The sequence below is a fragment of the Engraulis encrasicolus genome, chromosome 15, assembly GCF_034702125.1.
Source record: "Engraulis encrasicolus isolate BLACKSEA-1 chromosome 15, IST_EnEncr_1.0, whole genome shotgun sequence".
In the NCBI taxonomy this organism is placed as follows: domain Eukaryota; kingdom Metazoa; phylum Chordata; class Actinopteri; order Clupeiformes; family Engraulidae; genus Engraulis; species Engraulis encrasicolus.
This window is the reverse complement of record NC_085871.1, coordinates 36,789,768-36,802,688: the sequence shown is the minus strand read 5'-3', so window position 1 is coordinate 36,802,688 and position 12,921 is coordinate 36,789,768. Positions and strand designations below refer to the sequence as shown.

The 12,921-nt window shown below is 42.5% G+C and overlaps 1 protein-coding gene across 1 annotated transcript; it reads left to right on the top strand.

Annotated features, from left to right (window-relative positions):
- Positions 1–4,922: 4,922 nt before the first annotated feature.
- On the top strand, positions 4,923–10,369 carry tnnt2c (troponin T2c, cardiac). Its single transcript, XM_063218030.1, has 3 exons — positions 4,923–5,325; positions 6,323–6,634; positions 8,947–10,369. The coding sequence occupies exons 1-3, from the start codon at positions 5,059–5,061 to the stop codon at positions 9,250–9,252; spliced, it is 885 nt and encodes a 294-aa protein (XP_063074100.1). The 5' UTR covers positions 4,923–5,058; the 3' UTR covers positions 9,253–10,369.
- The last annotated feature ends 2,552 nt before the right edge of the window (positions 10,370–12,921 follow it).

Genomic DNA, 12,921 nt, shown 5'->3' with positions numbered 1-12,921 from the left:
CTTCTGTTGTGTAGTCCAAATAATTACATATTTTTGGTGGAATGGAAAATAGCTTTGATCAGTCCATTACAGCCCAGTCAAAAGTTTTGGCTTTCACAGCCCCAACTTAATGAACACATTCTAATGCAAGATGAGGGTCCTAGCTTTTAAATGCAACTTATTTCATGTTTTTATGTGCTTCGGAGGCTGAGATATTTAGGTTTTAATAGGCAGAGGGCACCTTTTCCCATGCTGTTCAGTATGTAACATTCACTCCAACCCAGGGAATCAGAAAGAGAGCTCCCACTCCATGTCTGAGATCAGGGGAAATGGGACCTGGTGAGCTTTTTGCTTTTATACACTTTTTTACATTTACATAAATCTGCTGCCACTGTTTGAGGTTTAGATCATGATAACTTACATGTAATGATTCTTTTGATTTTTTATTGATTTTTCGCTGAATTTGCTGCTCTGTGTATCATAATGGACATGCAAATAAAGATGTCAATTTGAGTCCAAGCACATGCAGTTGTCTGTCTGTCTGTGTGTGTGTGTGTGTGTGTGTGTGTGTGTGTGTGTGTGTGTGTCTGTCTGTCTGTCTGTCTGTCTGTCTGTCTGTCACAGTCATATAGTTGACTGGCACACTGTCGTAGTTATTTAAAGTTCAGTCGGTTGAAATGTTGAATGAGGGAAAGCCCCCTAAAAGCCACTCTGCGTTGCCTGACAGCGGGGAAGCTGAGAAGGTGGCACCACTGAGGCAAGAGGGGACTCACTAGTTTCATGTCATGTCGGCCCGGATGGGCGGTATTTGGGTTGTGCGTAGCCTACTCGTGCACGAGAGCTGAGGTCGGTGGCGCCGTGCACAAGGGTGGTTATCGTATGTTGTCCACATACAATGCTGTACTTCAACTGAAAACACGTAGCCTACCAGCTATCTTCTGTGCCGTGGGGTAGCTGTCCTTCTGAATGACGTAAGGCGCAAGTAGGCCTACAGCCCCCCCGGTCGACACGGCATGAAACTAGTGAGTCCAGAGGCAAGAGGGCCAAGGGCTGGAGGAAAGGTCGGGAGGAACCAACATGACTTGCAGCCCATAAGAGCTGCTCTGGGGGGAGTAGACCACTACTGCCCTCCTGTGGATGTTTCTAGGTGCCACAGAAATAATTGCACTGAGGATGGTCTGACTGTGACTGAAATGTCTGCACGCTTGGGAAGCATTACTGTTTATTTTCTAAATATGCAATAAAAGTACGCTTGCATCGGCATTCAGGTGGGTGAGTATAGTACCCATTGCTTGCTCCTCAGGTAAGGCCACCCCTGACTTCAGAGTTGAAAGAATGACCATTACTGTCAGTCAATCAGGAAACTCTGTCAATAGGACTTTCTTTCCCCAATCCCCAGGCCTCTTCAATATTGTCTAACTGTGTTTGGTGTCTAAAACAGCAACCGAAGGTCTGCAATGTGTTTTACAAATTCAAATCCATTTAAATGTGTAAAATTAAATGGTTACATCCTCATGATGTTCGTGTTGCATTCAGATGTTGCATAGCCCATAGTACATGCTATATCTTAAAATCCCTGCACGGTCATTTTATTAGCAACTGACCTTGTGCAGGGATTTCCACATTGACAAGCAAGCAATGCTCTACAATCAAATATAACTGGTGTGATACAGATAGTGTATGGTGTTACACAGATAGTTGTATTCAGTTCTTGGCTATAAACTCACCAGCCACTTCATAGGCACACATGTTCAACTGCTCATTGGTGAAAATATCTAATCAGCCAATCACATGGCAACAACTCAATGCATTTAGGCATGTAGTCATGTCAAGACAATCTGCTGCAGTTCAAACTGAGCATAAGAATGGGAAAGAAATGTGATATACTGTAAGTGACTAGCATGACTGGTCTGAGTATTTCAGAAACTGCTGATCTACTAGCTGAATCATCTGTCACAAAAGTGATAATCTCCAGTGAGAGGCAGTTCTGTGGATGAAAATGCGTATTGATGCCAGCACGAAAATATGGATCCATCCTGCCTTCTATCAAGGGTTGTAATGTGGTGTAATGGTGTGAGAATATGTTCCTGCCACTTGCCATATGAACATTGTTGCATCACTGCAGCGTATCTTAGAATTGTCAAAGGCAGTTAAGGTAGTTCTGAAGGCAAAAAGGGCAACCTGGTACTAAGAAGGTGTAAAGTGGCCAGAGAGTGTATATTTTATTGTACATAGTAGGCCTATATGGATACAGGGCAAATCAAGATAAGAGATTTCACAGATAGCCCAATGAAGTGAAAATGAAATGAAAAGCAAAGCAACTGCTGTGTTTTTTTCCCAGGGTCACTCAGTAATGTAGTCTATTGTCAAGAAAGTGTTTTTTTCTTCTCCTTCCAATATGATTGTATTTGTGCAGTGAGAGATGCTGTGACTGAAGAATATTTGGAGTTATTTTGGGCCTCCCTTACTGGCAGATCCAGTTGCCACTCATCTCTTTTGTCCAATCAGGGGTCTTGATTTAAATAAGGGCACCACTTGCTACCACAAAAGATTACCTTTGCAGGCCTTAAAGTTTGACTCCTCTGTTTGAGGAGTGAAGAAAGTCATGAGGCTAAAACATGTTGCCATATTTAAATATGAACGAGCTCACTTTCATTAAAAGATTTTTCTGACAAAGAGTAAATCTTGTGTCTTGTGCTAAGCTGTGTTGACCAAAGAGCACCTTAACACTATACCTGAAGAACACCAAAGACCTCTGACCTCTGACCTACATATTTGTCAAGAAAAGATGTGTATCGGTTATCTTAACGTATTGACATCATGGTGTGTCAGGTTTTGTTGTAGGCTATACATCAGTATACAGGGCCGCTGACAGCTTTGGCTGGGCCCAGGACAAAATCATCTGAAAAGGCCCACTCCTCAATACCTACAATGTATGGGGTCCCAATTCTGGGCCCCTCTATTCTCTGGGACCGGGGTAACTGACCCCCTTGACCCCAAACCCTGTTTATAGAGTAGAGTTATGCATGTTACTGGGATCAACATTGTTTCCTCTAACATATTTACAGTACTCACAAAAGTGAGGGATACTAGATGTGTGTGTGTGTGTGTGTGTGTGTGTGTGTGTGTGTGTGTGTGTGTGTGTGTGTGTCTGTGTGTGTCTGTGTGTGTGTCTGTGTGTGTGTCTGTGTGCGCGTGCGTGCGTGCGTGCGTGCGTAATAAACACATATTTTCTAGTATGGTCCATGTAGCCATTTTTGTCATTTTTGCAGCTAAAAATGGCAATTTCTGGAAATTCAAAATGGCGGACCATGGAGAAAATCCCTCTTTTCATGTATGAAAAGTGCAATTTTTCCCTTTAAAGTGACACTGCATTTTCTACTGTGTACATTTATTGCCAGTACATTGGGTACTGTGCTCTCTACAGTTCTTCAAAGCACCTGTCTGCGTATGTCAGTTATTTCACGGGAACTCCAGGGGCATTGAGGCATTTTCTTACAAGCAACAGAAAAATGAAAAAAGGTCGCACCATGCATAGGTTTCTTTATTACAATTAACTGTAATAAAGAAACCTATGAATTGCGTGACCTTTTTTCATTTTTCAGTTTTACAATATTTTGGTCAGCACCCTTAAAAGGAAAAGAAAAACTGTTGGGTGACGCCTGCTCCAACCCTTATGAACTTACAAGCAACAGGCCTTCACCTATTTATAGTTCTTGACGTGGGTCTTGTTACGCTCTGTCTGAAAACCCAAAGGCAGTGTCAGTGTAAACACAATTAAGATTAAGGTCAGACTGTTTAAGGGAAATATTTTAATTGCATTTTAAAGAAACAAAGATGTCAAAGGACAACAGCTGCACCCGGTATACTAAATATCCATAATTAGAACAATTGTTTTTGTTGATCACTTAATTTGTTGTTATATATAGCACCTACTACCACCTTGTCAGTGGATTGCAGTGAAACATTGCATTTTGTAAAGGTCTTTTTGGGTCATATATGCATAATTAACACAAGAAAGAGTATTTTCTTCCAGAAATGACAGTGCTTTGTTAAAAGTGATAAAGGACCACAAAGAGGCCTACATTGGACTTAACAAAGAAAGAACGTCGAAACCGTTGGACAGGTACAATCTAATAACAAGAGAGTGGCACTAATACTATTTATAAACCTACAGTACTTGAATGTATTTGAATTGTGCAATAATCTTCCGATCCTAAAACCAGCAAGTGATGTTCATGATCTTGCTCAGACAAATTAGTAGACAACTGATATTAATATCTCGGGTGGAAAGCTTGAGTAGACTGTGGCACTGTTTTGCTTCAGCAGAGGCTACATGAATCATCATCATCAGATTCATCATCATCCCCAAAGCCCAAGGATTGGCAAGAACACAAGTGCAAGAGCACATGTGTCTGTGTGTAATAGGCCTGCTATGACAAAGGAATGAGAGCGGCTATCAGGCCGGGTGGGATGCGGGGGTGGGGATGTGGTGGGATGTCAAAGGGGTCAGTTGTCCTGGGCACAGAGAGAGTCTGGGCACAGAATTGGGTCCCCATGACATTGTAAATGTTGGGCGGGGGCCCTTGTAGATGACTTGGTCCTGAGTGGGGTGTTGTGTTAGTGAGGTGGTGTATAAGGACCAGTGGCCCTGGGAGAGAAATGGGCAACTCTCAGGCAGGCGAAGGAGAAAATAGACATCCCTCCCTCCCTTCATCCATCCATCTGTCCACCCCCACCACATACACACACACACACACACACACACACACACACACACACACACACACACACACACACACACACACACACACACACTAGTTCAAAGACTTCTGCTGCTCAGAGTGGGGTCTGGCTGGGGTGGGGGTCACATGGGGCGGGGGGAAGCCTATATAGGCCTGTGGATCGGGGCACGGCTTCCGCCTCTTTCTCTTTCTCCTGGAAGTTGCTGCTGGGTGTTGGCGGAGCGGCTGGCTGGTCACCAGAAAAGTTTTTGGGTGCCACTTTGGGTCCTCCCCCCGTTCTTAATACCACACTACGGTACAGTACAGTACAGTACAGTGCAGATCGATTGACACCATGTCTGATACTGAGGAGATCGTGGAGGAGTACGAGGAGGACGTGCAGGCTGAGGAGGAAGAGGAGGAGGTGATCGCAGACCAGGAGGAGGCTGAGGAGCTGGAGGAGCAGGAAGCAGAGGAGCAGGCAGAAGAGAAGGACCAGGAGGAAGAACAGAACGCAGAACAGGAGGAGGAGGAGGAGGAGGAGGAGGATGCCAAGCCCAAGACGCCCAAGAGTGTGTACGTGCCCAACATCGCACCACCCAAGCTGCCCGATGGCGAAAAGGTTCTTACGATTCTGATTATTATGATTTTTATGCCATTTTAGCCCCCGTCCCTTAATTTTAAGCCATTTTCTGACTTTGTTACCCCAAAATTTCCAAATTATTAGCAGGCCACCGTACCTCAACCCTAACTTTGCCAAATATTTGTCTTTTTCTTCTTTATCAACCTATCTATTTTTTGTTTGTTCGTTTTTGATCTAACTTTTAAAGCACATTAAGCTGCATGCAGTGTGTGAATTATGCTACACAATTTAAGATATTATCTTAAATTACATTACGCTCAGGGCTGGATTAATGCACAGGCTAGATATGGCTGCAGCCTAGGGCCCCCCTGATTGGCCAAAAGTGAAAAATGGCAACATTGTGACAAGATGCAATGCTGAAAAATGAATCTGTCCTGTTGAGTACAGGTAGTAGACAAGTTATCCTTAATTCCTACCTTGGGGCCCCAGGCCATCTTAATCCGGCCCTGATTACGCTTCACTGACCCTTACATCACAGTCCCTGGAGCAATGTGGGGATAGGTGTCTGCCTGGCTCAAGGGCACGTCAACATGGTCCATAGAGGGAGGAGGGGAGTGATAAGGTTGGGGATTAAACCAGCAACCCTGTGATCTTCTGTCAAACTCCCTAACCGTTGCATTATTGCATTACATTACAGTACTTTATTATTGTTATGAAGGTGGACTTTGAGTTTAATTATATATCACAGGGTTGCAGGCTCTGAGGGCACCTGCTGCTCCAGGAACTGTAGCCAATACCTTGTGATCTCTATTAATCACTTTGGATTAAAAAGTCAGCTAAGAGTAATGTAACGTGAAAATTTAATGTAATAACTTTATTTGTATTGCACAATTCAGAGAGAGTGGTAAGTGTGGCAAGACATGTAGTGAGAGGTAAGAGTGGGTATTGAACCTGCAACCCTGTGATCTCTCTGCAAGCTCCCTAATCATTACATTACATAATAATAATTATTATTATTATTGTCATTATTACTAAGGTGGACTTCGATGACCTGCACCGCAAGCGTGTGGAGAAGGACTTCGGCGAGCTGCAGAGCCTGATCGAGCTGCATTTCAGCAGCCGCCAGAAGGAAGAGGACGACCTGGTCACCCTGCGCAACCGCATCGAGCAACGCCGCGCCGACCGCGCCGAGCAGCAGCGTGTGCGCACCGAGCAGGACCGCGAGCGTCAGGCCCGTCTGGCCGAGGAGCGTGCCCGCCGCGAGGAGGAAGCCGCCAAGCTGCGGGCCGACGAGGAGGCCAAGAAGAGGCAGATCATCAGCAACAAGGGATACGGCAGCTACCTCACAGTAAGGACAACATCCATCATTATCTTTGTGATGTTCATCGTTTAGCAGAATGCACACATTGAGGTCTTGAAGAAGCTACTCAGCATTGATTTATCTAAAAACATACATTTTCCCTTTAGCCCAGTGGTTCTCAACCTTTTTTGAGCAAACGCCACCTTGATCTCCTAACAAGCCTCCCCACACCCCCTGGCCTCATCATAAGCCTTAGTATTGAAAAATAAAATAGACTAATGCCCCCCAATGGTGACTAAACCCAGCCCCAACTCAGTTGTGTCCTTCTCAACACCCCCCTAGAGCTCCCCAACCCCCCTCGGGGCCTGTAGCGCTCCCGTTGAGAAACATACTGTAGCCCCTTAACGTACCATCTGAGGCACGCTGTAATACACATTGAAAAGTTAATTACCATAGTACTACTCTACTATGACAAAACTCAGGGCCATAGAGGACCAGTTCAGTCCATTTCAATATGCTGTCGTATTGCTCACGCTACCCTTGACTTGTCAGTAACCGGTGAAGCACATTTTTCGGCTAAGCCCTTTCCGAGATATGAGCTATTCTAATGGGGGCAGCGTTTGTTTACATAAAAAAAAAAAAGTGAACATAGGCCTACTCCAAATATTTTCCCAAAATGTACCGCTGTTTGCTTTTTTTAAAATGTAGACAAAGTGCTGCCCCCATTACAATGACCAAGATCTCGGAAAAGGCTGAAGAAAAAAAAAAGAAAAAAAAACCTCAGGTACTGACAAGTCCAGGGTAGTGTGAGCATTACAACTGCATGTTGAAGTTTACTGAACTGGTCCTTTAAGTAATGCACTACGACTCGGTCATTGCCATTCTAGTAACAACACATTTACAACTCTGTGTTTAAACAGGTTAATTTGCACTGTTTCACCAGTGGAATGCTGTAATAGACACTGAAAAAAACCATAGCAGTAGGCCTACTACAGTACCATGACAGGGTCTTTAGTAATACCTACATTACGACTTGGTCATTGCCATTCTGGTAACAGCTAATTTATAACAGGGGCCATGCCTTACTGGGTTAAAAGGACTTACTTCATGTTTGTTCTACAGAGAAACTTTCAGGGCTGACTTCTCTGTTTTCAACTTTAAGAAGTTGAACACATTACAAAGGCCACACATTCTTCAGATATTAACAGATTACCGTGTGTAAGGAATCACTGTAAAGTAAAGGTTTAGAAGCGGCATTCAGTATCTATCTCAACTCAATATGACCAGGGCCCACTTGTTCCACAGTAAAAAAAAAAAATGGAGTGTCAATATAACTCAAAGTAAAATTCAGTTGGAGGCGGACGCTTCCAAGCTGTGCACCGAGAAGAAGGCAAAGAAGCAAGAAGGGCTACGGCAGCTGCCTCACAGTAAAAAATACCAGTAGACTAGTCCTACTCTTTAAAAAAACATCGAAACATTGGGGACAATTACATGCTCCCAATGTTGATGGAAGGGTTTGGAGTTGGTCCCTTTTCTTCCAACATGACTGTGCATGGATGACAGAGTATGGTATGGATGGACTTGACTGGCCATAGCGTCTTAGCGTGACCCCAATAGAACACCTTTGGGATGAATTAGACAGAGAGGAGACTGAGATCCAGACCTCAGATATGTGCTTTAAGAAGAATGGTAAAAAAATCCTATATAAACACATTCCTCAACCTTGTGGACAGCTTCCCCAGATGAGTTAAAGCTATAATAACCGCAAAAGGTGGACTGATATCATATTGCACCTTAGTCAACCTTAGTCAAGGTAGGTTAGTGAATACTTTTTGGTAATAAAGTATATTACCTCTGTATCATGTTTACATTCAATTGCATTTCAGTTTATCTTTAACACCCTATTTTTTCTGTGGCAGGTGGACCAGAACACTCCACTTTAAGAGTAATTTGACTCTGCAGTCTCCACAGAGTTGTAAACACTCGCCATCTAGGGGTGTAAATCACAGCCTTCATGACGATACGATACGGTATCGATTTCTTAAATCAGGGATTTGTTTTTTTTTTCGATACTTAAGAATTCCCAACGATACGATGCGATTCCGTTCGATTCGATTTTTTTCCAATTACTTTTGCACTACTATTGTGTTATAGAGCTAGGGCATTGCACAGGGGCCAGCGATTCGATTCTTTTCGATCCTTAAGAATGCCCCACGATTACAATGCGATTCGATTAAATCGCCAGCCAATACTTCCGATACATCGATACATTACGATTTTATTTACATCCCTAGTTAGGATATACTGTAAGTCTACTCTGGAATATTAACGCCCCATTTGTTTTTCACTGTGCACTACAGAAGGTGGACCAGAAGAAGGGTAAGAAGCTGACAGAGCGTGAGAAGAAGAACAAGGCGCTGATGGAGCGCCGCAAGCCGCTCAACATCGACCACCTGAACCAGGAGAAGCTGGTGGAGAAGGCGCGCGACCTGTGGGAGTGGCTGCGGCAGCTGCACTCGGAGAAGTTCGACCTGGCCGAGCAGCACAAGAGGCAGAAGTACCAGGTCAGCGTGCTGAGGAACCGCGTCACGGACCACCAGCGCGGAAGCAAGGCCGCCAAAACCGCCCGGGCCACCGGCAAGAGCAAGGCAGGCTCGTGGAAATGAGTTGTTATGACTGAGCACGTGTGTTTCGGTTGTCCCTTTAGAAAAAAATATATTAAAAAACGTACACGACTATGCCAATGTTACCAGCGGGCCACCATGGCAGTCACAGGTAGGGACATCAAGGGCAAAGCAGGCTCGTGGAAATGATATCACAGTGAACAGTGTACATTCAATACTTAGAGAGTCCATTTTCACATGCTGTTAAGTGTACTGTATTTGGTCATAGAGCACTCTTTAAGTTTTGAATTAACACTACATGTTTTACTGTGTTGTCACACGTTTGGGTGTCCCATAGGAAAAAATAGGCCTAAAAAACCTTATGGCTATGCAAATTTAATAAAATGATAAAGAAATGGGCCACATTTATAGATATGTCATACTATCAACTATGTGCTAGGCACTCATACACAGTCCATGTACTATGTTTCAGTACATAGAGCTTGTATGTGTGCCTTACAGAGGAATTGGCCTCTTTGTATGTGCCAGATAAATTATGAAGTCCATATATGAATCAAGTTTTGTATCTTTTCTCAATAGCATTTGTCACTGCCTGTCAAAGCTCAATGGAAAACCAGCCGCACCAAGTTTATGATGGACTGTGTAAAAATGCAACTGCTGCTGTAATTGGCATGCTTGTTGGAATGTGTTCGTTTTGAGAATGTTTGTGTCTTTATATTTGTGCAATATAGACTTCACTCGAACTGCCCCTATATGTGTATAACTATTATCCTACATCAATACAGCTACAGAGTAAAACTTATCACAGCATTTGGCTCCAGGGATGCGTTGGCCTTCTGGGATGGAGTCCTTGTCACTACTTCACTTTTGGGGCGCATAAACTGCAATTATTGACGCTTCTCAATCACAGTGCACACTGTTATTATAGCAGAGAAAATAAAAAGGCATCACGGATGATGATTGTGATATGTGTTTGATCTTGAGCATAAAGGGATTATCATGTTGTAAATCACGATGTTATGTTTAGATAACAAAACTGTGTATGAGTAATTGTTTTGAAATCTCTTGTTTACCTTTTAAATGTAAGTTTAAAAAAATGATTGAATCATGTTATAAATGATTAAGGTCTCTGGTTGTTCCAATATTTAAATGAGTTTCCCACATATAGGCGAGTACATCTATGCAAAAAAAAGACCTAACCCCAAAAAAATTGATACAAAAGGTTTTTCAACTGATTTTGTTACCTCTAAGTGTCCTTAATAACATACTAAAAATCTAGGAAAATCTGACTTCAGGAAAGGTGTCATTTTCAAGATCAAAGTTTTTAAAAATAAAGGCTACTACATGATAATTACATTGGCATGAACTAACATGTTTTCAGGATCTGTTTGTTTGGAGTGCTGTTTGGGTGGATAAATACACTACTGCTATGATAATATCCATGTGCTGTTTGTCAGGGCACATCATCAGTGATGAATCATGGTGTCACTAGGTATTTTGGGTCTTTCAGCAGCTGAACTGAATAGACAGGAGCCACTACATGTGTAAGTAGAGGGCAAGGTGAAACGGTTGGTACTGGAGACAGACAATGTCCTGAAAGGACATAGGGATTTAGCATAGCTTTCCGGTAAGCCAGAGTAGGGCCTGTTGTAGCTTCATAGGCAAGGGTCAGGGCCTTGTATTCAATTAGGGCATGAAAAAGAGGACATGACTGGGAAACCGAGGCTATGTGGTCAGAGAATGATAGATGGTCATCAACAATGACACCTAGACTTCTTGTGGCCTTATTTGAGGCAACAGTAGCAGAATCCATATTGAGCTCGATATCATGGCAACCTCAATCTTTGGCTGGGATCACCAGCAGTGCATTTGGGCGAGGCTCAACTGAAGGTTGCATTCCTTCATACTTGTGGATAGTTCAGAGAGGCAAGCGTTAATGTGTGTGACCGTGGAGTCATCTGGCACAAAGTAACTGTGCTTCATTGGTGTAACAGTAGTATGAGAAGCTGAGAGAACAGATAACATGGCCCAGTGATGTGGTGTACATGGCAAATAGGAGTCCCAGCACCAGCCCTTAGGACACCTCTGTGGAGAGGCTATGATTTGAGGACAGCTGACCTTGCCCTTGATACATGCTAAGAATGATACCACCAGACTCAAAGAATGTCTGGAAGAACTTGAGACACATAAAACTCAATTATTTATCTAAGAGAGATGTTAAATAATCATGTTTTGAAAAAAAAAATGCTAGCTGGTGTGTCTGCACAAAGATTTTTAGATTTACTACAAAACAAAAAGAGATGTCCATAATCTCCTCTGAAGATATCTTCTGGCTTACTAGAAACAAAATAAAAGAGTAATTTTGAGCTTGGCTTTTTCAGATTTTGAGGTTTTGCATTTTGAAATGTAATGCATATTTAATTAGATATAGTCTAATTACCATATTAAATCTAATTACCATATTTAATCACCGGATTAAGTTTCATGGTGATATCGGCAAGCTACATTTTTTGGCCTATTCACCTGGAGTGTCTCTTGACCCTTATAATAAGCCTATGGCAGCCATGTTGAAAAAACTCATTTCCCAAAGTCAGATTTTACTAGATTTTTAGTATGTCATTTAGCAGGTCCAATAGTAATAGAATCCATAAAAAAAACATTTGTATCAATTTTTTTGGGGTTAAACCCTAAATGTACTCGCCTAATAGGTTAACTTCATTGTACGTATTTATAGAATCTCTTGGGCCTGTAGACATCAGACCATATCAGGAGATCACAGCGCTTAATTTATGGGTCCACAAGCAACCACCGAGTTGACTGTCCTCAAAGGCCTCGCTCTTGACTCATCACGCTGTCCAGTGGATGGCCCATTGGAGCAACTGAGGCATTCACGTCTGTCTGCCAGGCTGTTCAGTGAGCAACAGCTGAGTTCGGGGAGGAATGTGGCACAGCCATCTAGGGAGCCTAGGTCAAAGGGTCACGGCAAGAGCCAGCATCCCAGTTCCTATTCCTGAATAGGGCATCTACAGTCAGCGGGCTGAGAAAAGGTTGATTACACTTATTCGAAAAGCGAATCAGACTGGACCTACTTAAATCACTGAAATGAATAAGGAGCTATCAATGAATTATTGTATGTATTCACATTTTCAAAATGTATGCTTCCCGTTCACCAATTTGATCTTTTCCATGAATATTTACTGAACAAATAATTACTGGTCTGACCAAAATACAGAGTTTTTGCAGCCAAAGATAACTGGAAATTCAAATTGTTGGACATGGCAAAGATAAACGGAGTATTCCGGAACTTGTTTTAAACCAAATACTGACAGTATTCAGTTTCAAACTGGGATATTTGTGCCGGCAACTGCGCTCATTGAGACTGAAAAGAAGCTGATAAGACTATTTCAAAAGCTTGTTAGGCTAGACTTATTCAAAGGCATTTTCAATTTATATCTATTATATCTATGACTCATATGTATCAATAGACATTGTGTATGTCTATTCATGTGACAGTGCGCTATGAAACAGTTATCACAAGAACATACAATTAACAATAATTAATTTGAGTGAAAAAACGGAATCAACCTTCTTTGATAAACATTATTTGGCATGTTTTATTAGAGGTGTCTAATCTTCTAAGCATAATCTTGTTTCAGGGAAGTTCTGTCAAGAAGGAATTTGCTTCTCATGACCAGAGATAATGTTAAAACA